Raw genomic sequence first — 26,239 nt, forward strand, 5'->3', positions numbered from 1 at the left:
GAACGATAAAAATGTTTGAAAGAAATAGAAGAACTTAGGGACCTCTTGAGGTCATCTAGCCCAGTTGTCTGCTCAGACCAGGGCTGACTTCAAATTTAGACTGAGTTGTTCAGAGCTTCTGCCAAATGTGGTCTTTGTTGTAGTCTTGTGTTTGGAGAAGGAAGTAAGTTTAAAATTTGTTTAAAAGAAAACTCCTCTTCTGCAAAGAATTCAGGGCTTCCAAACAGCTGTTGGATGAAATGTTATTACAAGGATTGTTGTATTGAAGATTCAAGCGTTACTGGCGTTTGCTTTCTGCTTTCAGGCAGAGGGACTGTTGGTTCCAGCACCATGGAGGATGATGTCAGCTTGAAGTTCCGTCAGCAGCTTCTGCTCATTGATGAAAATCTGGTGGCTGAAGATGTAGCAGCTTTAAAATTTCTCTGTACTGACTTGCTCCCCTTCAAAAAACTAGAAAGTGTGAAGTCAGCAGTGGACATCTTTCAGCTTCTCATGGCTGAAGAATATCTGAATGAGAAAGATACTTTCCTACTAGCTGAACTCTTATACAGAATTAAATGTCACTCCTTGCTCAAGAAACTTGGTTATACCAAGGAGAAAGTGCAAGAATGTCTGCATGAGAAGGGAAGAGTGTCTCCGTACAGGTAAGCTTGCGGTGGGATTCTGTTCTCTCCATTACTGCCATCTATGCCATACTGTTTCCATTTTTAAATTCTCAGATTGCCTTTTGTTTCTACACTGTCTCCTGTTCTGCTGTTATCTCACTGGATCTCTGTTACAGGCAGATGCTGTATGAATTGTCAGAGAACATTACCAATGAGATCTTGAAGGATATCATATTCCTCCTGCAAAACTGTCTTCCAAAGCGACGGATAACTCTTGTATGTGAGGAGAGAGCCAAATGTCTATATGGCGGGAAGGGAAGAAAGAGGGGGGGGAATAGGAGGAAAAGCGTGAAGAGAAAAGTAATTGGCAGAATAGGACATCATCTGCAACTAGGCTCATGAGTATTTATAGGGTTAGCAAGGAGGAAGTTGTTGACGGGTTAAGTGTGAAATTTGGTGTTTTGTACCAAGGTCAACCACTGACAGTCCAGTCTTGCATGAGATATAAAAGGGTGCCAAATCAAATCTTCACCCTGCTTGAGCCATGTGCAAAGGCAATTCATGTCTATATGTCATTGGTACTGTCTCACAGCAATAAAGCCTTCTTGAAGCCAAGAGTCATTAATATGATTTGGGTGAATCTGTTTAAACAAGACCGTATGAAATAATAATGCGGCCGGTAGCTTTCCATGGAGCAACACTTCCACCTCCCACAGTGATGTAAAATTGACTGGACCTCGTTGGTAGGAAGCAAAGCAGATAATAATGTGATTGTCCGAGGCACACAGGGCTGAGGCAGGTTTTGAATTCTAAGGAAAAATAACTATATTTTACTCTCTCCTTTTGTCTGTCAGTCTGCTCTGGAATTACTGATTTTATTGGAAAAACAGGGACTTTTAACTGAGAACAATGTACAGATGCTGGAGGAAATCTGTATGAATGTTTCACCTGATCTCCTGGACACGGTAAACTGCTACAAAAGGGCAAAAGGTGAGAAATTCAGAGTCAGGGAGTAGGTTTGCTAAAATACAGGAAGCAGTAGAGGGGTCTGGGCAACTGAACCTCAAGGTCCTATATTTGCATTGCTGGAACAGGAGCTAGAGTGGGATCGCTCATCTTCACACACAAATTTGGCCTAGCAGTCCCTAGCTTGCATTACTTCCTAGCTGGATTCTAGTAGGGATGTGCTGGAATATCTGAGGCTGTACAGAGTAGTCCAGCACATACAGAACGGGCTGGGAAACTGAAAATCTATTTATAGTTATGCCACACTTCTCCATTTCTCCATGAGTAGTATTGAGATGATGATGACTGTCCTGTAAAAGGCACTTTGTGATGTATGGATGTAGACTACAACAAGACTTGCCTGCTAATAAGCTGGCGAGGCAAACTGTGTGTGCGTGTGTGTCTGACACGTGGTAAGCTTTATTATTAAATGTGTGATTCACATTATCAGGGGTTATACTGCAGTTTGTAATATTCCTTCATGTAACGTCCTGTGGAGTGACTGTAAACATACTAGGGAAAATGTTCTATTTCCATTTATTTAAGCACTGGGAAACAGATTCTGGGAAGTAGAAAGCTACATCTCCCCACTAGGTGCAAGGGCACTCAGCGTTCCATGAGTTCCAGTGTCCCATGCTTTCTGAGTGTGTTTCAAAGCTGCTTTCTATTTTAATACATCTTTCAGTAAGTATAGATCTGCATTTGCCTAATGTGCAGATTCCTACTGGTTTAACTAAAAGGCACTTGGCTTATCTCATTTTGTCTCTTCCTGCTTTTAGTGTCTCTGCCTCAGCAGGAGAACACTCTGCCAGTCAAGGAATCCTCACTGTCTCGCCCTGGAGACATCAGACTATTCACTTCCCCTCAGGTATACTGGAGTATATATTGCCAACTTGAGTTTTAGTGGTTTGAGGGGTTGGGTTTTTTCTTGCATTTATTTTGAAATCATACTGGCTGTGAGATTTTTTGCTAAATCTTCTTACTTGTTTTAGGAAGGGAACAATCATATTTGTTCAGCATGTAAGAAAAAAAAGCTGCATATAGTGTCAAAGAGTGGAAGTCAAAAATACTGCTATTAGTCAGATGCAATTGGGGAAAAAATTGTTAGGAAGAGAGATGAGTGACAGAAAAAGCTAGACAGGTGCCTTCTAGAGAATTGGTCAGTCGGTGCTGAATTTTAAAGTTTCAGCTGATCAACACTAAACTATCTCTAAAGGCTAACACTGTGCTTTGATGATCAGTTCAAACTGCTGCTGCTAAAGGAGGTGGTCCCATTTTCTCAATGTACCAGTCCTTGATCAGTTAAACCCCTCCTGCAGCTGCATGATGAATCAGATTGGGAAACTGATTTGGGCTATAACTGATCTCTTTTTTTGGGGAAGAGGAGAGGAAGGGAAGGAGTTTTTACCCAGTTCTGAATGAGGAAAACCAGTGATCTTTGTAAGGATCCTTCCCAGAAGTGAAGTTCTGGTAGACAAGAGCTGAGGAAAATGAGCAATTTAGTATCAAAAGGGTTTGCATTCCTGAAAAAAACTGCTGCTTTGAGCTATATTTGCTCTACATGTGCAGAGGTTTTGAGGAAGCCCTCATGCATGGCAATTGGCACAGTAAGAAAATGAATGTAGTTTTATTAAGAAAACATAGATTTAAAAGAATTAAAAAAAAAAAAAAGATTAAGAGACTGTTTCCGTAATCTTGATGATCATGTTTGTTTTTTCTTTAAAATGATGAGAGTTTATACACTTTTTCCATGCTGTATAATAAACCATTGACACTTCCTGCTAGAAGATGTCTCTTACGCAGGACAAGAACCACTAGCTATAACAATTTATACTCAAATAATTGACTATCCAAGAGAATTTATATGGGACTATGTTCGGACCTTTATTTTGTTTATAGTGACTGCCTGCCCCTATAGTGAGAAGGTCATTTGGAAGTGAAAGAAAATTCTTAGCTGCTTCTCTTTATCCTTAAGAGAAAATATAGTTGTTTCCAGCTCTGTGAGATTTGCTGTAAGTGGGGAAGTCTTTTGTAATTTCATTATTAAATGCTTTGCTGCTCTTAGGAATTCAATATTTTTCCTACGCACTACTTAAAGAGCTTTGTATTAAGCCTATTTTGCTAAAATCACTATGAAAACTTATTATATGTAATAATGATTTTTAACATGGTATTCCCCCCACTCAAAAATAGGAGACATCGATCAAATTTGTTGGTTCTAATATCAAAGGTAAGAATTTCTGAAAATATGTTTGTTTTTATTGCTTTTACATTTAATGTTGTATTCCTTTACTTTCTCTGGGAAATTTCTAGCATTTGGTTTAATGCAACACACTTACCTTGCTGTCTTCTTGGAAGGGTCTTTTGCTTTCTGAACGAGTAGATTTGAAGGATTTCTGTTCTTATATAGAAGAAGCAAGAGAAAATTGGCAAATCCTGTGTACTTTGCTAGTCATTTACTAGAAACTAGCTAATGTACTTTCTGGGAAGTGGAATAAGGGAAGGGCTGGTCTGGTTAGAAGCAAAAAGATAATTTCTTTCCTGAAAATGGAAAACAAGTTTTCAGTTTAAATATCCTTGGGAAGACAAGAGAATGGGACACTATCACTGTTGATAAAACTGAGATGCTAATCTTTGGGGTGCAGGATTTTATCTCTGACTTCTTTTGCTGTATGGATTGCTTTGTTGAAGAGCCTGGGTGTGTTGCGTGGTAGAAATGGATGTTTTGAATGCATTAAATAGTGTATGATTTGTACAAAAGGAGACAAGCATTTTAGGGCATTCAGGAGGAGAAGTAAAGAAAGTGGCAATAAATAAGTTACATTTTGGATCAGATCTCTGAAAAGATTATGTACAAATAACAGTGGGTAGTTTGCATCCATCTTTGTGACTCCACATCAGATAGACCAGTTGCAAAGTATAGCAGTACAACATCTGTCAGCTCTTTTCCACTTTCAAGCTCTGTCGATGCAGCCTTGCTCTGAAAGTCAGTCTGAGAGTTATTATCAGTGGTTCAGGAATGAAACAAAAAAAAAAATCTGTAATGGGACCTTCAGTAGTTACATTGCAGATCCTTCTTACAATACAGTTTATTTTTAAGCTGATTTCCAAATGAAAAATTCACTTGGATGTCTCAGGTAGAATCTATCCTTGTACCATGGATATCTTTGTTCCACAATACCAATACAAATAGAAACCTTGCCTTTGTCACGAATATATATATAATAAAAATAACTGGAGTCATGTTCAGAATAGATCCTTTCAACATGACAATGCTGTCTCATATGGAGGAATTATTCCTTTTAATGAAATGATATTTCAAATACAAAAAGTGCTGTATTGTAGCTAAACTCCTTTTTGCTACATCCACCAATATTTGATTTCTCTTCATAAATATCTATGCTGTTTTTTTTTTTCCCTAGATAACAAAGCAGCTGATCTTACACAAGGCTTCTCTGAAATGAACCTGGAGCTGCCTGGAGAATTCAGCAACGTAGAAAATGAATCCAAGGTTTGAGGCAATATCTTAAATCCTTCTTTTTGAATGCCTGGGTGTGTGACGTCTTCGTCCCTGTAATGACATTTATTGTGCAAGGACATATGAGATGTCTTTGTGTCTCATGAAGTTTTTTGAGTTGTCTGATCAACTGGAATGTTTCAGAGAGTATTTTAACCTTGGAGACCAGAAACTTACCAATATTGAAAGGTGTGGCGGAGGCAAAACAGGCATAATACCTTTGATGTTATCCACACTTCAGTGCATTTGCTTATCTTCCTGATACAGGCAAAATGTTTGGCATTTTCATAAGTTGTACATTTTGGAGATGGCAGCAGAATGTGCAAGACACAGAGACAAACATAGCTTCACAGTTCTCTCTTTCTGGATCTGGGTTAGAAAAAGCTCAGGGCATCTTGACATCAAAAGCGATAAGGGGTAGCATGCAAAGACCTTGTGAGAAGGATAAAAGAAGGCAAGAGTTTTTAGTAAGCTATTGCAGGCATGCAACAATCTTCCTCAATAAACCAGAGGTCTTGGTACAGGAGAGAAGATCCCTTTTGTGAGATCCCTTGTTAGAAGCCTCATGTGCATTCTTTAACCTTGTACAGCAGTGTAACCACTGAATTCTCCCTCTGGCTTTTTCCTTCCGATGCACATGAGTACTGAGGGAGCAAGTTGCTGCATTTGTTTATAACTATTTAATTTCTTGGAAGTTCTGTGCTATAACATATCTTTTCATCACCTGATGTTCAGACTACTGTAGCAAAAGTTACTTCTTGCTGCTGTTGATGGAGCTTGGAGTGCTGTCTTCATTTTGTTCCAGTAAAATGCACAAAAGCAGGTGTTTGTTGCTCTAGTGAGCAGAAAGGAGCTGGAATGGTGAGAATTTTTTATTTCAACCTGAGGTTGGACTTGAAGAGATGGTACTTGAAGTTTTAGTGACCTTTTAGTTTTTAAAACGTTCTTTCTTAAGAGTGGGAGGTAACTTTTAAGTCTTAGAAAAACTGGTAGTGTAGCAGGTTTATGCACTTCTGAGATCTCTGTTCTGCATGCATCCCTTTGCAGGGGATCAGTATGAACCACTTGCTCCAGGTATTCATCACTGCTCTCAGAAAACAACTCAGATGTCTAACATCCTATAGTTCCACTGCCATCTGAAGTTAAAATATTGTCATGACACTGGAAACACTTGGGGACTTCTGTCCCCATCATCAATTCAGATGCAGAGTTTGGCTGCTGCATCCTCCCTTTTGCATACAGATGACCAACCCAGCTGCTAAACCTTTCCTTTACAGTTTGATAGTATGGTGACAGAATGTGCTTGAGCCTTCACCCGTGTCTTTTCACACAAGGAGGCACCATTTAGTTCCAACTTTTTAAAAGTAACCTACTGTCTTAGGTGCTTCTAATTTTGGGATGCCAATTTTGAGACATGTTAAGGCAATATGAGTAAGTTAAATCAATTCATTGAGGCTGTAAGCTTTGTTCCTCTCCTTTCTACAGAAGATGACGATCTACAAAATGGATGGACCACACAGAGGATTTTGTCTTGTTATTAATAATGTTAACTTTGATGGGTCTCTTCAGGAGAGGAAGGGTTCTTGCAAAGATGCTGGTAAGTTACTGAAGTGAGATTTTTGGAGGATTAGTCTTTCTGTTTCCCCATGTGAGCTGATTGTCTAGTATTTCTCTATATTTTATTGTCTATATTTTAGTTAGTTAATATTCTTAAAGACTAAAATGTTTGATATGTGTTAAATTATGTAATTTGGGTATCCTCAGGGAGGAAGGGTTAAAGGATGAGTAACCACTGAGTTTCTGATGCAGCTCTTGTATAATTTTAAGAATCTCTTCTTACTTAGCCTTTATCAATAGCTATAATAAAGAACTGAAACTAAACTAAACCATCATTCTACATAATATAATGCAAAATTCCATAATCAAGCAACTCTTGTGAGTACTTCTTATTTTATTCTGTTCATTCTATTTATCTCTTGTGAAACTCTAATGGTCAAAACTGCAACTGGAAAATAATGATGTGAGGAAGGTTTTGAAAGATGTAATCTGAAACTCGGGGAGGGGAGGAATCCTCATGTTTTCAGGTGTCATTTGTGAGCACTTAGTGTGTCATTATACATTGTAAAATGTCATTGTATTTTCTGAAACTTGACTAGAAAAATCCAGGAACTCTCTGTTTGAGCTGATGCTGCCTTCTTTTATTTCAGTTAATCTTTAGTTGATACTAGTATAAGGAGGAATCTGCAGAAGTGTCAGGGTGTAAGGTCTTTCCCGGATCAGATTAGCTTGCATTGTGACTTCATGAAATTGTTTTCTACTGCCTCAATTTTTTCTTTTTACCTTTCTTTTAATTACAGAGGAACTGGAGCGAGTATTCACATGGCTTGGTCTGGATGTGAGGACTTACACAAATCAGACATCTTGGGAGATTAAAGATCTCATGCGAACTTGGCAGCATTTGCAAGATCACAAAGACAGGGACTGTTTTATATGTTGTATTCTATCTCATGGAGAGTCAGGAGCGATCTATGGGAAAGATGAGGAACTTGTATCAATCCGCATGATCATGTCCCACTTCACTGCCAAACAATGTCCACAGCTGGCTGAAAAACCCAAACTCTTCTTTATCCAAGCATGCCAGGGTAAAGAGATACAGTGTCCTGTCTACGTTGAAGCTGATGCACGAATTCCTGACTTGTCTGCCATGCAACAGAGCATTTCTCCTTCTGAAAGTATTCCTGAAGAGGCAGATTTCCTCCTAGGCATGGCCACAATTGATGGATATGCCTCTTTCCGCCACATTCAACAGGGTGCTTGGTATATTCAGGCCCTGTGCAGCAAGCTACAGTTGTTGGTACCAAGGTAAATACTTTGCTGAGCTTCGAGATGAAAAAATGGGAGGAACTTCCCTTTTTTTTTTTTTTCCCTCCAGAGGCAGATTCACATAGGAACACTAACCCATGTTCTGAGGTGAACAAAATTAAACTGATGATTAGTTTGCTTGCCACTGATAAGTTTACATTAGTGCTGCCAGTACCATAGAGATAATGTGGAGAATGAGTTTACTGTAAAAAACCTCAAAACCTTCCATCTGTATTCTTTAAGGCAGAGCCATCTGTTTCTTGAGTAGGTTTAGATAAAAATATATTATTCCATTATTTTTCTGTACTGATTACATCAAGTAAGAGAGAGTAGGAAAAGATCTTGGTTTTAGTATGGCTCAAATGAGAACAAAAGAGGAGAAATTTGGAGAAAAGGATGTTTTTTCTTTTTTGTGTTTTAAATGTTTATACTGTATCTTCTAGATGATTTGGGAGGCGTTAAATGGAGTGCCACCTGCTCATTAATAAGTGATTATTTTTGCTCTCCTTCTGGCTGTAGGGGTGAAGATATTTTGTCGATTCTTACAGAAGTTAATGAAGATGTGGGCAGACGTGTTGACCGCTGGGGGACAAAGAAGCAGATGCCCCAACCAGCATATACCTTAAGAAGAAAATTTATATTCCCAATACCTAGAGACCCTCCTCCTTCACAGCAACGTTGAGACTTCTAAAATACATCCTTTTATCAGCACATGTCATTTAAATGCAATTCACCACACTACCTGTTTTAAGGCAGTTACCCAGAATCCTGAGGAACTGTTAGCTTCAAGGCAAGACCTCATAAATTTTTTACCAAACAAACTCTGAAACTGGAGGAGACACAATTACAACAATCCATGTGCCAGCTATGTACATCATCTGTATATTCAGAGTTATCGGGGTTGGGAGTAGCATGCTTCTATCATGTTAAATGTTTTTGTACCTGGACAGACTACAGATGTAAAAGTGTTTTTCTTACAGCATAAGGGTTGCATATAGCCTTCCATATCTAAACCAGGATTGTTAATGGTCTTGTTTAGGCTTACCGTGTTTTACTTTGCAGGCTAACAATTTTAAATCCTGCTTCTAAATCCACTAGCTATGTTCATAGAAAAAAGACAAAGGTGAGAATGAAGAGGAGAAAGCTTAAGTAGTAAGTGGAAAAGGATTTTTTCCATCTCTAATTTAAATTACATTTAACTTAATGGAGAACCAGTTAACTATTGAAATCAGTAATTTGTTCCACAGTGCACACTGATACCATCTAATGGCTAACATAAACTTCATGTACAATGAGATCTTTCCAAAACTGAGTAAAGCCAAAATGCTGTGTAATATTCCATCTGTGAAACCTTGTGAACTGTCATTTCCACATCATTTCTGGGAAGAAGAGTTAGGGTAGAAGATTTACACGCTATGAAATACGGCATTCAGCAGTGTATCTGTATAGGTTTATCAGATTGATTAACTTTGTTAAGCATTAAATTTTCTGATTATTGCTTCTTGGTGTAAGATTTCGTATGAGAAACAAGGTTCCTTGTTGATTAAGCTTCTAACAGAGCATTTTGTGAATTAACTGAAATAATATCATGTTGTTTTGTTATGAGCATTTACGATGTATGTCTGTGTCCTTCCTGTTAGTTACTGCATTAAATTCATACTTCTTTTTAAGAGTTTGGTGAGATAAAAATTATGTACTGAGGTAAGGCTTATCCTTCTTTCTGACTTGCCCCTGCACTTTGTTCGGCTGCATGAATCGGTGGGGTTTTAACTGCCTCAGGATTTAAACTGAAGTGAAATAAACTTAGTTTATTTCAGCAAAACACTGATTGTTCTATACGGTTACTAGCCATACGTTAGGGTGAAGTTTTGAAAGAGTACTCTCTAGTGCTGTTTGATGCGATTTTTAGCTTGCACTATCCAGGGTTTTTTGGAGAGGAGTTTTGTATCATACAGAGCATTGAAATGCAACCAGTTTGCCAAAACCTAATGGTCACTCTTTGTCATGATGAATTGTTGTGTGACCCATCGCATTTTGAGTCTTCTGAGTTAGTATGGCTGCCACACTTGAAGTCACGTGCCACAGGTAGAAAATGTTCTGTCTGTTAGTAGAATATATAACATATTAGAATCATGAAGTTTCTGGCTCGCAATTACTGTTCAGACTCAGTGCACTCTTGTTTTGTATGTTTAGGTAACAATTGAATTTTTATCAGTACGGAGTAAACACTGGCAACAGTTTTGAGCTTGTTTTACGGGATCTTGTTTTCATTTTTAAGTTGGTAGCCAGAGAGCATCATCATGTTATCTTGCTTTCTCTGTAGAGACTTCTGCCTGGGTAATCTAAAGTTAAATCATAGATAGGTAAAGGCAGTCAGGAGTCTAAGTTGACTTCTGCTTTGTGTTCCCTGGGGAGAGAGATCTATGCTTGTGAAGTATGAAAGACTGGCAGTCTCCCCTTACTCATAATAAGGTTTGTTCAGACGTGGTTTACACTACCATGATTTGTACTATGCAGTGTGAATATTTTGCTTGTGTCCGTTTATATGGCTGCACACTGTAATACTTGGGTGCACGCAGTGGTACTCATGTCAGCACAAGCCCAAAGGCAGGGTAGGCTTACTGCTATAACCACAGCTGCCATTCAGCAAGGTTGTGGGATGTTTCTGCATGATCTCCTGCAGTGTATTGTAAGATAGCAGTTTAAAAGTCTTAGGGGAGAGTGGGTGGGTTTTATACAATTTAGATATTAATTGCTCCTTGCTGTTCAAAGTGCACACCTTCAGTGTAACTCCAGTAATAGAGGGCTGTATCAGAAAGAAAGCAGCCTAAAACAAACAAACAAAAAATGTGTTTGGTTTCTGTTGAGGCTTACTGATGGCATACAGAAGGATATGCACATGTGCATGCTCTCCACCTACAGAATTAAAGAAGGGTTGTGACTTGTGCAACACTTGTTTTAGACAGATTTAAGGGGAACTAGTGTAAAAAAGAGACTTTCTGTTGGGGAAGTTGGTATCTTGGGAAGATCATGATCTTAAAGTGGCATTTGTAACATCCACAAGTCTCTGGTACCCCGTCCCTCCTGATGGTCAGTTTTGTGCAGAAGCCATGTATCCTGCCTTGTGCCAGCAGAGGCCACAGTCAGTACAGTTGCTAAGTAGTCTGTAGCCTCGGCATTTTTGCTTCCTCAAGACCAGCCTTTCTGGGACAGAGGAATTTTTTTGCAGGCTGCTGTAGGAGGAATGGATTGGGTCACTGAGACAGTTCTAGAGAAAGCTAGAGGGGCAAAACCAGGGTGCAGCAGGGCTGAGGGAAATTGGAGGGACTGTAAGTTAACAAAAGAACAGGAACACTTTGGGAAAGGGCGAGAGAGGAAGAAACAAGAAGTGAAACAGTAAAGACAAAGAGGAAGAACAGCGCCAGGAGGGCTGGTCCTTGAAACTGGTGCATGATGGGAGAAGCCTCTATCTGGAAAGAGCCAACCTAGGCTTGGTCTTGTCCGCAAATAGTTTTCACACGGTGCTGTCACGGCACACTTCCTCTTTCAGATTGCAACTGGAGTCTTGGTTCAGTTAAGACACAGAGGAACTGATGCAGGGAGAGAGGCACTGAGGCATGGGATGACATGGAGACAGAACTATTTTGGACCTGAAGATCAGATAGTGCTTGTGGCGTCCCTCTGTACGGCTCCCTGCCTTTGGATGAAAGGACAACTTGCACCAGTGAAGTAAGTCAGACACGTTTTCTGAACTGTTACTCGCGTGTGCCTTTTGGAAGGAATTGATATGCTGCATTCTGTTGTAGGGTATGTTACTATTTTGAGTTTAGAAAGGTAGATAGGTTGAAATCAATGAAAGGTGGTTTCATTGCAAAATTTTACCAAATTTGGCTCTCCTAACTGTCTCTCTTGATAATGCTGACTTCACAAGCTTCGGAGAGTCTGGTAGCTGTACTGATTGCTGATTGTGTATTTCTGGCTGCAAGGAAGATACTGGTGACCAGCAGATCATACTGGGAACCTTACCATTGAAGGCAGAGTTCTATACTTCAAAGAGGGTGAAAATGCCAGAAGTTAATTATTGCTTAAATTCTCTTGTAAATGGGGAAGTATATTACATAAATAATTTCAAAGAAATGTTTAGTCTTTCAGTTCCGTGTATTCACTGAGTACTGCTACTGAATTCGGTACTGATAGCTGACTTTTTTTTTAATTTAGGAAACAATCTTCCATGAAAGTGCGTGTTAAAAATAAGCTAGGGTGAGTTGGAGAGGGAGTTTAGAGAAAGGAGGTAAGTCATGGAGGATCTAGTGACACAGCAGGACAGTGAGACTGGGATGTTTTTTCATGGGAAGGTATAATTGATTCACCATTCCCTTATTGTATTTTAATTAGGATTTATGTGTGGAAGCAAATCCAGTGAGCTGTGGTGTGTGCTAGAAAGTCCTGGCTATACTGCTTAGTGTATCCCCTTAAAACAAAACCAAAACCTGGTTATGTTTGTGGTTTGTTTCATGCTTTTTCCTCACAAGCACTGTAATAACTTCCTGAAACTTGAACCGTGATAGGTGGAGTAGGGAACTGCTGGATTATGACTGCACCTTATTACTTTGTTATCATGTAGTTTTTGTAAGTCATATGACAATATAGACCATAGTACAAAAGGCAGTACTTTTCCTGGAACTTTAGAGACTATGGCTGTCTCACTTTTTTCAGAGTTGTTCCAGCAGTCCTCCAGCCTGTCCTCCCATGTAAGTGATGTAAAATTACTGTTATTATTAAACTTTTTGCTTGTTGCAGAGATTGTATCTTTAATAGAGTGGGAGAAAAAGACGGAAGCAGATAAACATTGTTTTAGTGTACTCCCTGTATTTACAGACAGGCTTAAATATAGTGTGTAGGTGGCACAACTGTTCTAATCGCAATAGTTTTGTGGGTTTGAAACTTAGAGCCTTTGAGAAATAAAAATGAAAATTCCCTTTACCAGAAAGATTTACTTTTATAAGCACAATCCGTGTATCTTAAACAAAAGGCATGATATATGTGAGAAAGAAGATAACTTTGTAACTAGCTACTGAGAAAGTATTCTCTTTCCTGTGCGGATATAAAAATACACAGTCAGATCTGAGATGATCTCATTGAGTCAGATCTCATTGAATCGTGAGGTTAAGCACGTATGATTCATTCAGATACTAGTGGTTTTGTGGTGATATGGGCTGAATGGTATGGGTTCTAGTCTGTTTAAAAGTTCCGTTTGAATGGATTTAAAGAAAAAAGTATTTGGGGGCAGAGCATGAATCATGTATGCTACATCACAACACGTATTTCGTTGTTTTATCAGTTTTTGTGATAGACAAAGGTTTAAGATTCAGTTGTGTCTTCAGTCTTGCTAACTAACCAAGGGCATGCTACAAAAAGCTGCTTTGCTGTAGAGTGGTGCTTGGAAGAGAGGGGAGTACAATGGTCTGAATTTTATTTTTTTTTTTTATTTACAGTGGTACTGATTCAGTTGGCTGGGCTACCTTGGAATTATTAGCCCTGGTATTGAAACATTTACAGTAGCGTTAAAAGAGATTGCCTAATATTTTCATAAGGTAGGAGTTTGAAGTTTTGATTTGCTGTTGTCAACTTTTCTGTCTCCCAGTGAGTTCAGTGGGACAGGAAACCTCTACTGAATGCATTTCTATAGAGTTTCTCTTCAGAGATTCCTAGGTGTCTGGTATCTAAGGCAGAGAATAAAGCAGCAAACGGTTCTCTTACCAGAGATGCAGTAGAGGCACGTCTTTTAAGTGTCAGAGTGAGATAGTTGGAAGGCTTACACTTGGTATTTTCTAAGTTTCTCTTGTGCTCAAAAGTTGGATCCATAAGCCAGGTTTAATATTTGTAAAGCTGATGAAGGAAATGGTGGAAAGGGAGGTGGGATTTGATGCTCAGTGAAACAGAACTAGTTTGACAAAAATTCTCCTGGCTTTTTTAAAAGGATTGACATGGTCTGTATTTGATTTGAATATTACAAATTGGTTGAGAGTTGAGAACTGAGTTTTACTTGATGCACGTAATCCAAAACAGGAAGAGGTGCTTTATCTATGCTGACCAGAGTTGGAAGTAGCGTATAAAGAAAGGAGAAGACAGATAGCTTAGAAGAGTTATAGTCATGTGGACTCTTATGATATAAAACCTTTATCTTTGTTATGATGTAAAACCTAGCAGTCTTGTTTACTACATAGACTGTATTTTGGACTGGCAAGTGGCTCTTGCTACCAAATGGGATCAAACCTCAAAAAAACCCAAACCAAGCCAAACCAAAACCAAACCAGCAGCAGCCTGCCAGGATTGTACGTCCTGTACATTGGTACTTCCCGCTGTCTAGACATACCATATAGTATGGAAGGAAGCAAGAACGATCTGTGACTTTGTCAATTTCACTTAGTTCAAAGTTTTTTATATTCCTTGTTAAGTCAAGAGAACCAAAAGAGCTAAGCATCAAAGCTATGGTAGCAAGATGGCCTCTCTCTCCTGAAGTACTTTTGATTGCATGTATTTATTTTGGACTATTCTACATGATGTGATACCTTTTGTAATCATGTTGTTGCACTACTGTTACTGACAAATGAAATCACCTCTTTGTGTTTAGATCCAAATCCTGATGTGAAATGAGTACAGACTTCCAGAAACTCCTTTTTGACATTTCTGAGGCTTTGGTCACAGATGAACTGGCAGCTCTGAAGTTCCTCAGCCTGGAGCACGTCCCAATGAGGAAGCTGGAAGCCATCCAGGAGCCCAAGGCCTTCTTTGAAGCACTGCAGGAGAAAGACATGATCGAGGCAGGGAACCTGTCCTTCCTGAAGGAGCTGCTCTACCGGATCAATCGAATGGACCTCCTGGCTGCCCAGCTGGGCTCCAGCCGAGAGGAGATGGAGAGAGAGCTTCAGACCCCAGGCAGTGCACGGGTGTCAGCCTACAGGTAAGCACAGAAGTAGTAAACCTTTGCATGCAAAAGTGCAACAGTTCTGTTGTGTACTGTCTTGTTTTCTGGCTGCACTGTTGTCTGATGAATATCCCAGCATAATTGTATTTATTACAGCATGACTACCTGCCATTATGAGTTTCACATTTTGCAGTAATGGTAATTACTGCAATGGGTAATTGTGGTGTTTACTTCTCATAACTTTCTTAATCAGTCTTTCTGTATTCTTTATTGCTAGGCAACTGCTATATGGAATTGCAGAGGACTTGACTCCAGAAGATGTCAAGAGTGTGAAGTTCCTGCTCCAAAAACAAATACCAAAGAACAAGCTCCAGGATAATGCTGTATGCAAAGTTATCAAGATAAGTTTCTTGCAAGGCTAGTTCAGAGTCTGCTAGCCCTTGTAAGAAGGGAGGAAAGAGAAAGTAGTCTGCTGTCACTAAAATCTGTTGTTGTAAAAATTGTGATGTTAGCTGATAGCTGCTATGTGAAAGAATGGACCTTTTTTTCCTTGTTGTATCTTTACTCTGCTGTTTTTTGCTCTCCTGTTCTTATTTTCCCTCTACCACCTGTCTCCCTAATCTTTTCGTCTTTGCTTGGCATTTCTAAGACATTTCTACATATTCTGTATCTAGGAAGAGTGATGTTTGCTGGAGGAAAAACAATGTTTTGGAAACAGAAAATTGAGTTATAATGTGAGTTCAACCACAAATTTTTGTGTATCATTGGGTATATTTTCTTCTTTATTGTAATTTGGGGTAACAGGATTTTGTTCAATCCCCTACAAAAGTATTAAGAGGTTTGAGCTAGTTTAATACTTGTAAATAATGAACAGTGTTATAAAAATGCTTGGTATTATAAAGAAGCTTCTGTGAAAGTCCTATTTGTATTGTGGCTCCTAGAGGAAAATTAGCAGATTTATCTCCAACTTGGTGGACTATTGAGCTTTAAAAACCAGAATTATCCCTGAACACCTTTTCTGTAATAGAAAACGTAAAATGGCACAGCCAAATGACTTAACTGCACTTCATCTGAACACAGAGGTACAACAGGATGCCATGTTGTTATCCACATCAGTGCTTTGCACTGCTGAAACAAAGCAGGATAACCTAGCCATAAGCAATTTCTAATCATCCTGTCTTAACCTTAGGGATGTGTTTCTTCAGTTGTATTGCATCCAGACTCTTACTTTAATGAGGTTTGGAGGAAGAAGAAATTGGTCTTTAGCTGATCAGTCACTGGGAATGAGGATGTTGTCTTCTGCTCTGTCCAGAACTGCCTGATGCTGCAGTTGTTGAAGGTCACTGTATGAGTTTGGGTTATATGTTTTTGTTTTCCCAGTCAATGTTGAAGGTCTTCCTGGAAATGGAAAGAAATGGGATACTTAAAGATGATGACCTGGCAATGCTGAAAGATATATTGAAGGGATTTAGAGCTGACATAAAGAAAAAAATTGATAACTATGAAGAAAAAAAAAAAGGTAAATTATTTAATCTGCTGTTTAAGAGTAGAGCTGGTTTTTTTTGTGATTTTTGTGGCTCCACCTGTGGCACCTCAGGAGTCCACAGATAAGAGAGAGACTTTACAGTATCGTCAGATAGGCAGAGCCGCTCTTGGTACCTGTGGTTTCTGAAGTTTTCTGCTACTTCATTATCCCATCATACCTTATTGTATCTCTCCTTGAAATATGTTCTGTGCCTTGTAAATGTTCTGCTTCTCCCTCCTCTTTGTCTTAAATGCAATTTTTCTCTTCAGAAAACAGTGCAGTACTGGTTTTGGACCAGCATAGCTTTTCAGTCACTGAAAGAGAGTGCAAGTGATAGTTGCCTTGGGGAAACTTGTATTGGGAGATTGTTGGTGTTATTTTCTGTTAGCCAGGCTGTTTGATCTTAGTCAAAGGAAAAGTCCGTGGAGACTAGGTACTTGGCTAAAGTGTAACCATTAGCTTTCTGTACCAGATGTAAAATTTCAAGGACTTCAGTATATCTGGGCTGTTGCAGCTTAGGTGGTGACTTCTGATGCCACAGCTGGGCCTTACTCTTTGAGAAACAGGATATATCAACCAATAACAACTGAGACCTATTAAATTTTTCCCCAGGACCTCCTTTTGGATGACTTGGAACATACGTTTCCTTAGACAGATCTATACAGCCCATGTAGTTCCCTGCAGAGATACTGACTAGTTTCCTCAGCATGTCTTTGTGCTACTGACCTGTGCTTGTGTCTCTCAAAGAGCAGAAGAAAATTGCCAAGGGCGGCAAGTGTAAGCAAGCCCTGTGTCAGAGGAATGGCTTTTCAATAGTATTGTTATTATTTTGTCCCTCTTGATAAGCAGAAAAAGAGCATGTTCTATAGATCTTGTTGCCCTGACAATAAATTCCATTTAAACACATCTGTGTAACTTGTAAAAGGGGTACTGTGATTTATTTCCTTGGGTAGAGTCATGGGTTTGATGATTTCTTCACTTATTTCAGGCAGTTGTATTGAAATAAATGTTTTGTTGCTTTGAGGAGCTCTTCCGTTATGCTGGTATTCTGCATCCTTGGTGTGTCCACCCAAACGGTAAAGTTCTCTGGAGAACAGACAAGGGCCTCAGAAGTAAATGAACTAGCTGTAGCGTAAGACTGTACCGCCCCTCTTTCACTTATGTATCCCATAGTGGAGATGCTAGTGAATAGTTTGCCTGGAGTGACTACTCACATTCAGGCTTTTATTATCTGGATCTTGCTACCAGTAAAAAAGCAGAGAAGAAATGGAGCACAGGTCTGCACAGCTTCAATAACCAGCAGTATGTGAAACTAGAAGCCTGCTTGGCCCAGCTCTGCAAAATGATGGTATCTCAGTGATGTGGAGACCACCCTCCACGTCACTCCTTGTACTGGTTTTTTGAGTATTGAAATATGCACGTTGGAAGCTTTATCTTTTTAGTCCTAAAATGTTCTGTTTATCTCTTAGAAAATAATTCTAAGGACAAACTCCATTATCCAGAGTTGGTGTCTGTGCATCCAGCAGAACAAGGAGCAGAGGGGGAGACACCACACCTGGTGAGAAGTACCTCAAGATTACCTTTAAATTATTTATCCAGCTCCTGGGAGGGAAGAGCATAAATTAAGACTAAGCAGGTGGAAGAGCTGAAAGTGAGGGGTTCTGGCTTTATTTATAGGCCTTGGAATAATTCCTATTTCCAAAACAAGACTAAGCCTTGTTCCTTTGTGAGGATGTGGCTGTCAGCAACATTTTAAGCAAGAAAAGAAGGAGTAGCTGTTGTGTGAAGAAAACCAATCTTAAAAATAATAGAGACTGGGACATTAAAATCCTGGACAGACAGGGAGGGAACAACAGCATCTGCTACCTCACTAGAAACCCGCAAGGACTCTCAGAGGGAATGGTAGGATGCAGGAACTTTTCCTCTGCACGTGCAAATTTGTGTTTCTGGATACTTACTTTTTCCCATGCCAAAATCATATCCTAACCACAGAGAGAGAGGAGGAGGGATTCAGGGAGACAAAGCAGATTCCTCTCCCCTGTAACAAGCTTGTATTCTTAGGCTTTTCCTTTCTTGTATCTTGATACTCATGACTTTTTTGCACTTGGACATGAAGGCCCAACCATCTGTGTATAGTATATTTCTCTTTTGGATGCTTGGCACTGCTTTCTTATCTGCTTTCTTTGTTTCTACAGCTTGTGGAATCATATAAGATGGAAAATAACCCCCATGGTTACTGTGTGATTCTTAACAACTACATTTTTAAAAATCCATATGAAGCCAGAGAAGGAACAATGAAAGATGGAGGTAAGCACTTTTTAAATCCAATTACTGGTTTGGTTTGGGTTTTTTTTCTCTGATAATTCTCCAAAAGAATTGTCTGATCTTTCCTGTGAAGAAGAATCATGCCCACTGAGCTCCTTTGCCTCCAGAGTAACTGGAATGACAGTCACTGGAGAAGTTGGAAATATGCCACTTCCAACAGTTTAGGTGATGACTTAGAGAAGGAACCACTTTCTGTTCTAGGTAAAAAGCATCATCTTAATTGGTCTATGTACCAAATAGTGAAGGAGGGATTACTATTCTACCTTTTCACTTTTTGATTGTTTTTAATTCTTAGCTATCATGAAGTAACATTTTTAAGTCTTTACATTCTCTTTAACCCTCAAATAAATGCTACTGCTTTAGAATTTTCCTTAAAGCCTGTCTTCCTGCAAGAGTCACTTTTAAGATAAACAAGAGTTTATCTTAAAAAAGGAAAATCTGTTTGATGAAAGCACACATCACTGATATTTTAACTCCATCCAGCCTGTCTACAGGCTGCTTGCTTCCCAGCTGTTTTCTCACTGCCCACACAACAATTAAGTTAACATTTGCTGAGAAGTCTGCATAGCATTTGTTAGCAGGTTATCCTGCCTGCCTTCTTGCTGCACTGACAGCTCTCACAAAATGAGGGACCGACTTCATTTAAGAGTGGCAGAATTTGTCATTCTAAAGGGGTACCTCTTCTTTAACTTGGTAAGTGTTGTTCTTAAGCATCTGAGATTACTATCATAGAATCATTATGGTTGGAAGAGACCTCAAAGATCATCAAGTCCAACCGTATACCCGATGCTGCCATGCCCACTAAGCCCACTAAACTGTCTTGTGAAACTGCAATGCACAGTTAAAGCTTGCTTTAACACAGTAAGCTTCACTAATTTGTACTGATTAATCAGATAATCTGAAACCTGGGTTTTTTTAGATAGCATGATACTTAACCCAGTTGTGTTTAAAAAAAATAAAATTAGGCATTTGGGTTTTTCTAATTAGATTTGGCAGGCTAAGAGTCAGTCAGGTGAGTTTATTGGTGGGATCTGAACACTTTTGCTAATATCTGATCTACCACATGGACACTGATGTTTCAGCACATTCCCTGTCACTGTTTAACAAGTGCCTTCTGACTTTTCTTCCCAGAGGCTGTGAAGAGGGTGTTTAAGTGGCTTCAGTTTGAGACAGTTGAGCACATGGATCTAGAAGCAAAGCAAATGTATGCAAAAGTTAAAGAATACAGTGAAAAAGATCATAGTAACATGGACTGTTTTGTTTGCTTCATTTTTTCCCATGGTGAAAAAGACAAAATAAAAGGCGTTGATCATGAGTTTGTAAATATTAAAGATTTACTCTCCTGCTTCAGTGGATCTAATTGTCCTTCTCTTGCTGGCAAACCCAAGCTGTTTTTCATCCAGGCTTGTCAAGGCTGTGTAGGTCATCCAGCTGTCACAGTAAAAGACTTTTCTGACCATCTTGAGACGGATGCTACCCCTTTGACTTCCATTCCTGATAAGGCTGATATTCTAGTTGGCATGGCTACAGTGGAAGACTATGAGTGCTACCGCTGTACGAAGACTGGCAGTGTTTATGTTCAATGCCTCTGTGATAAGATGGAGTCGCTTTGCCCACTGTAAGTACTATTTTTAATCCATGTACTTTTGGGGTATTGCAGACATACATACTTAAGCATGCTGTGCTGAAATAACTGTTTTGTATTTGTGCTATATAATGCTTTTCACTTGCAGGACAGTGCAGAACAGTAATTATTCTGGAATTGGGCATTGTTATTCTTCTACAGATGAACCAAAGTACAAGCGACTTCCCCTAGTTTGCCTGTGACAGAACCAGGATTGTAATGCTGGAACATTACATATAAACGCGTGTGTGTATGCGTGTGCATGTCTGTTAACATTTTTTTGACTGATAAATTATTTTTCTTCCAGTGACACCTGATGAGAGGTGAATTTGTTGAGTGATTACACAGACAAAAAAAATCAGTGTTCTTTAGTCCTAATTTTCGTTGTTGCCTCCCTCCCACCCCCATCATAAACTTGATTTAGAAAATAGAATTTCTCTTCAGATGCCACTTTCTCATGGTGTCCATAAGAGGGCGTGGAGAATGCATAGGTTTGGTTCTGTTTCATCTTAGTGTAATCTTCTGACAATAGCCAAAGCAAGGGACTGCTTTTGCTGGTAAAACAATGCTACACGGAGGTTGCTTTTATTCCCCCAAACACACTGAATTCTGTGGTTGCACAGTGGAGCATGCAATTGCAGTGACAGGCAGGGTGAGGGGCAGATACTAGCCTTCCCTCAGATACCACTTTATTGGAGCAAACCTAGATCAGCTGCTTGGCCTAGCTGCAAGTACCGTGTATTTCAGTGTAACTTTTCTTCATTTTTGTTCAAGCCGCAAGGATCTCGTAACCATCCTGACAGAAGTGAACAAGGAAGTAGGAGGAAGAGTACTAAATGGATGGAAGCAGATGCCAAAGATAACATCAACCCTACGGAAGCAATTGATCTTCCAAATTCCACCATGTCAGTCAACTGAAAAGTAGAAAAATAAGAATATACTGAGTTAGGAATCACATCTGGAATCGGCTTCCACAGGGAAGAGAATTTGCAAGAGAAATTATCTGGATCTATGTGGTTAGCCCCAGTCCTTCAAGGGACCATGGGACCTAAATTTTCCAATTCCCATGTTTAATCAGTCTCCTGGCACCTGGATCTGTAGCAGTCTGGTAAGGCCATGGAGTAGTACAGATCTGGCTTTCTGTCCTGCAGAAGCAGTGGAGTCTGTTCAGTCTGGGTTTCCAGGGAGGAAGCACTTCCAAGTAGTACGATTTTTAAGAATTACTGGAAATGCCAATGGAAGTCCTGTTTGTGTCTGAGTTGTTATAAGTCCCTGAAATCTGAAGAAAAGAAGAGAGAGATTCAGAATGCTAGATCCCTTCCCAGGGAGCATGTGGAAGACTGTAACTGATTTATCCAGAGATGAATCATTGACTGTCTCTGGAAGCTGTATAATTCTTCATGGAAGGTAACATCCCTGTCCAGAAGGACCAAAAAAAGATGATTATGGTAATACAAGTTTGCTTCTTTTCCTCCAAATATTTGGTTTGCTTTGTGTTATTAATTTACTTGGCTAAACAGCACTGCTGTTTTGTTTTTTTAATAGTAAGAAAAAACATTTGTGTTTTTTCTCAGAGCCCTTAGGGGACAGTCTGTTTTGAATGGCTGTCGACCACTGGAAGGAAGGTCCTGCTCCATTAGATCCATTACTCCGAGATGCATTCTCCTGGCAACTGAGTCCAACTCCTGTGGACTCTTGTTTCTGTTGTAATAAATACTCTTGGTTTTCACATCACCTTTGTTTACAGTGTGTTTCTCTTTCGGATGAGCTGACTGAGGGGGACAGTCAGCATGATGAACACTTTTACTTCAGCAGCAGAAGTTATTTTGCTCTTGTTGAAGTATTCGATGGCAGCCACCCCGAGGGGTAGCATATTGATATCCCTTCATTAGCAGCTGGAGAGGCGGTAGGAAAGGACTTTCATGATAATGGCAGCTGGTGCCAGTGAGGCTGTTCTTACCTTGCATGTTTAGCAATGTGTAGGTGGTGTGTGGGAGCTGTATGGGATTCTAACAGCTACATTCCTTTTGAGTTTCTAACAAGGTAAAGGATGGATTTGAGACACTTTGTAACTTCTGCTTTTTTTAGTTTGTAGTTTTTGGAAATCCATGTCTAGTGGTAAAGCAGGGGTTCTTTATTCAATCGTGCTTGTGTTCTTGATGCAAAACTTTTTTTTTTTTCTAATTCCACACAACGTGTTGGCAGGTACATTTTGCTCCACTTACCCTTTTTCACCCTCCAAGTAAAAGGGAGAATGACCATTCTTAAAATCACAGCTTTGTTCACACAGGTTTCATAAATAATAAATAGGTGTTACAAACACTATGTAAATGAGAGTGCTGTTTGTGGCAAAAGTTACCAGAAGGTTTTACCAGGTATGACACAATTATGTGGCCGACATTTGGCTAACTATTTAGGAAATGTGGCAACAATTTATTTACATTTTTATAACATTTTCATAAATGAGACGCTGATATGAGGTTAGTAATTAGATTTGTGATTGTTGTTTTATAAGGAAATATAGCTTAAATAACTGCTCCTTCTGGGAGAAACTTGCTGGAAGGTGGCAGCTGTTCCAGTAGTGAAGTTGTGAATCTACAGCACTTCTGTTTTTTCATATTTCTCTGTGTCAGTTCAGTATTCTCAGACGAAGATCTTTCAGATATGCCACATGAGGAGGAATCGGATATCAAATTTACTTACTTGGTATATTTGGTGCTGCATGGGATTTTGATTTAGTAGAGTGATAAAGCAACATACTGAAATCACAACACAAGCATAATTTAGCAATTGCAATATACAGTTGAATCACAATACAAACATGATTCTCGTTACCCATCTCGCTATGCTCGCCATCATGACATTGGGATCCCCTGTCACAATGGAACATGTGGGTTGAAGCCAGCTCAAGCCCATTGCTCTTTTCAAAGTTTAAATGTTTTATCAGTTGTCCAGTTTTGATACTTCTATGTTGGGCTGAGCCACTATTCACGCCCCCTGTGCTGGTCTGGCTAGCTCAGGAAGATGTTATTCTTTGTTAATTGTCTTGGGGTACCTGATGATTCACAGCTGCAGCTGTCTTCTCTAAAACTAAGGTTACCCTCCCAGTCTCCTTGATGTTGAGGTAAATTGAGCTTTCTTTATGATATATTCTTCCCTGAGATCATTGGGGTTTTTGCCCTTTCCTCTGAGCTATCCTCCACTGGTGGGGGTGTGCTGATCAGTCACACCTTGATTAAACTGGCATGGTATTTTGTTCTACTTGTTAACATCAGGCCACCTCCATAGGTGACATTATTGCCTGCTAATGAAGACCTACTAGAAGGGAGGTAACACCCTGTCAAAATCGTCTAAAGGACTGCGGGAAGTAGCCGTACTCTTCAGTTTGTGTGTGGCTCATGCAGTGGTCAAGGGAGGAGAAAACACACTTTCAGTTTTATGGTTCTGAGCAAAGTATGCTGACACACGCCTGCGCCAGAGTGGCTGGTAGGTTCTTGCACGTATTTGTGGCCCGCCCACAGAACTGAGAGGCAAGAAGGAAGTTGGATCTGCAATTTTCTGACTGCTTTTTCCCTGTAGCACAACTTGGAGAATGGTGAGGGGCATTTGCCTTTCTTCTCTGAAGGCCCTCAACTATAGCTACTTTGCCTCTCCTCCCTTTTCTTTGACTTCTGGCTGGGAGGCCAAATGCGATAGCAAAATAATCCTGGCACTCGATCTGTGTTTTGTTTTCAGCCAGCAGAAGCACTACCACCAGAAAATGGAGTCACGAGGTTGGTAGGGAAGTGAAGTTGTGAACTGAGGTCGTGCAGGCTTAAGCTGAAAGCAGGTGAGATCAGAATGATACTGCTTGAAAAGGGAAATGCTTAGAAGAGTTGGGGAGGACTATTAGCTGCTGAGGTGGAAATAATGTTATTCAGTAGCACGAATCCATGCCCAGCCATTTGCATCTTGCTCGCTATTTGTTCAGTTTAACACTGGTTTTGCAGAGCGCTGTTTACGCGCACCTTCCATGGGAAGTTTGTTGTTCTCTCCACCACAATGGTTTTAGGGTGACTTGTTAATGTGCTGCTCTTGGGATGGGTTAATGGTACATGTGAGGAGCTTGCCAGTGTTCAGATGACTGCCAGCTTCTCCCATTGCCCGGGCTGCTCTAAGTATGTGTTTTCCCGCCACCTAGATAAGGTTCATTCTTAGTTCTCACAGTGGTGCGAAATTCGGGTACTGTAGAGTTTTGATTAGTTGAACTGTTGGCTGTGTCTGTGATCTGTAAGATCTGCAGGAAATCTTGAAGCTCAGTGAGAAGTGGGAATAAAATACATTCCATTTATGAGATTAAGCTGTGCAGCAGGGAGTTGAGAGCTAGATTTTTCTTAGGAGATGTTGGGCGTTCAGCCCTTGCTGGTTACCCTTTTTATTCTGACCCCTAACTGACATGGGCACGTTCTCTCTGAAATTATTCAGATCTGCCTCTTTTCAGCTAGAGATGTGTCAAATTATGAACAGAGAATGGCATGTTAAACTGCATTGACTTCTGTGCAATGTGCTAAAAAATATAGCTGAGATCTTTGGGAATTCCCAGATGCTCATTTCTGTGTGTCCTTTCTGTAATTGTGGCTTTGCTTGTCACTATCTGTTCTGTTATTAACAGCCACAGGAATTCCCCGGGCCCTGAATGTTGCTGGCTCTTGTGGGTGCCAACTGTAATACGTTTCTAGCTAGGTGAAAAGTTATTCTGGACATGTCTTCTGAGCTCGGCTTAGGTCTTTTAGATTAGTTTTGTATTTGTGTAGCCACTTAGTGTTTAGGCCTGATTTGTCCAGGCATGTCAGTGCAAAGAGAAGCATCCGTTCCTCCTTCAGTCTATTTACTAGGAAGAGCTTGTTTTAACATGACTTGAGGGCATGTTAGCTCATAGGCTGTTAAAAAGTATTTTGCCATATTCAGATTACTTCCATCTTTGACCGGACTTAACCACACATGCAGTAATCAAGTATCTTGTGTAGGGCTTTGAGCATTGATAAGCCACTTCTGTGATAACAATGTAAAGGTTTCTGCTTAATATATTGTCAAACTGTTCTTTCCTGTTTTGGGGGGGGAAGGGACTCTGGTTTTAAATCAGTGCTTAGCAACAACAGTGTTTCTTTCTTTGGAGAGTATGGATGCTCTGAGGGTTGCTCGCCTGCTCAAGGTGAGCACTGAGGTGTTAATGTTCGTTTTCAGAAGGATGAAATGCCAACTAGTGAAATCTCTTCCCTCCTCTCTCCTGTTGTGAAATATCTACCAAGAGTGCTGCACCAGGAGGTCTATCAGAGGTGGTGGACCGTGCTGCACCAGTGCTCCTGCAAGCCTGCCCCTGTCGCTAGAAGGGTCTTCAGCAAATCTGAGAGGGGTGAGAAGGGAGCTGGTTCCATGGCCGATGGCTGTCAGCGTGCAGGGCCCAACACCTGCACTGCGTGTGCTGCATGGCCTGCCAGCAGCCCCAGAAGGCTCGCAAGGAGGAAGTCAAGGCAGTGGCGTTGTGAGCTTCTTTCCGTTTGTATTAAAACGGCAATGAATTGTGAGTGCCTTTAAACTGGAGAGAGGTGATTGCAGGAAAAGCCCGGGCGGAGAGCGAGCTTTACACCTGCACTAGTAGCTTCGATTTCCTCCAGAATGGGCTCAGAAATAGTCAGTGCCTCATAACTGTGAATGGAGGTGGCCTAAAATGCGTCTGAGAGAAGTCCTCTCTGAGACGCGCAGTTTTTAAGCTAAGTTGTGGTTTTTTTCCTTTGTTTAAGTTAGAAATCCAGAAGGAACTACAGCTCCCAGGGGCCCGGGCGCCGCCCCCTGCCCGGCGGCGGGCGGA

General features: G+C 40.2%; 2 protein-coding genes across 2 annotated transcripts; both read left to right on the plus strand.

Moving 5' to 3' along the window:
- Window positions 1–318: 318 nt before the first annotated feature.
- CASP10 (caspase 10, apoptosis-related cysteine peptidase) lies at window positions 319–8,671 on the plus strand. Its single transcript, XM_009703036.1, has 9 exons — window positions 319–644; window positions 782–881; window positions 1,460–1,595; window positions 2,390–2,478; window positions 3,804–3,840; window positions 5,033–5,121; window positions 6,613–6,724; window positions 7,485–7,989; window positions 8,509–8,671. The coding sequence occupies exons 1-9, from the start codon at window positions 331–333 to the stop codon at window positions 8,669–8,671; spliced, it is 1,545 nt and encodes a 514-aa protein (XP_009701338.1). The 5' UTR covers window positions 319–330.
- A 5,971-nt stretch (window positions 8,672–14,642) lies between these two features.
- CASP8 (caspase 8, apoptosis-related cysteine peptidase) lies at window positions 14,643–21,316 on the plus strand. Its single transcript, XM_009703035.1, has 7 exons — window positions 14,643–14,953; window positions 15,195–15,300; window positions 16,298–16,436; window positions 17,912–18,000; window positions 18,638–18,749; window positions 19,899–20,385; window positions 21,166–21,316. The coding sequence occupies exons 1-7, from the start codon at window positions 14,643–14,645 to the stop codon at window positions 21,314–21,316; spliced, it is 1,395 nt and encodes a 464-aa protein (XP_009701337.1).
- The last annotated feature ends 4,923 nt before the right edge of the window (window positions 21,317–26,239 follow it).

Source organism: Cariama cristata, unplaced genomic scaffold, assembly GCF_000690535.1.
Source record: "Cariama cristata isolate BGI_N322 unplaced genomic scaffold, ASM69053v1 scaffold20886, whole genome shotgun sequence".
Taxonomy (NCBI): Eukaryota; Metazoa; Chordata; class Aves; order Cariamiformes; family Cariamidae; genus Cariama; species Cariama cristata.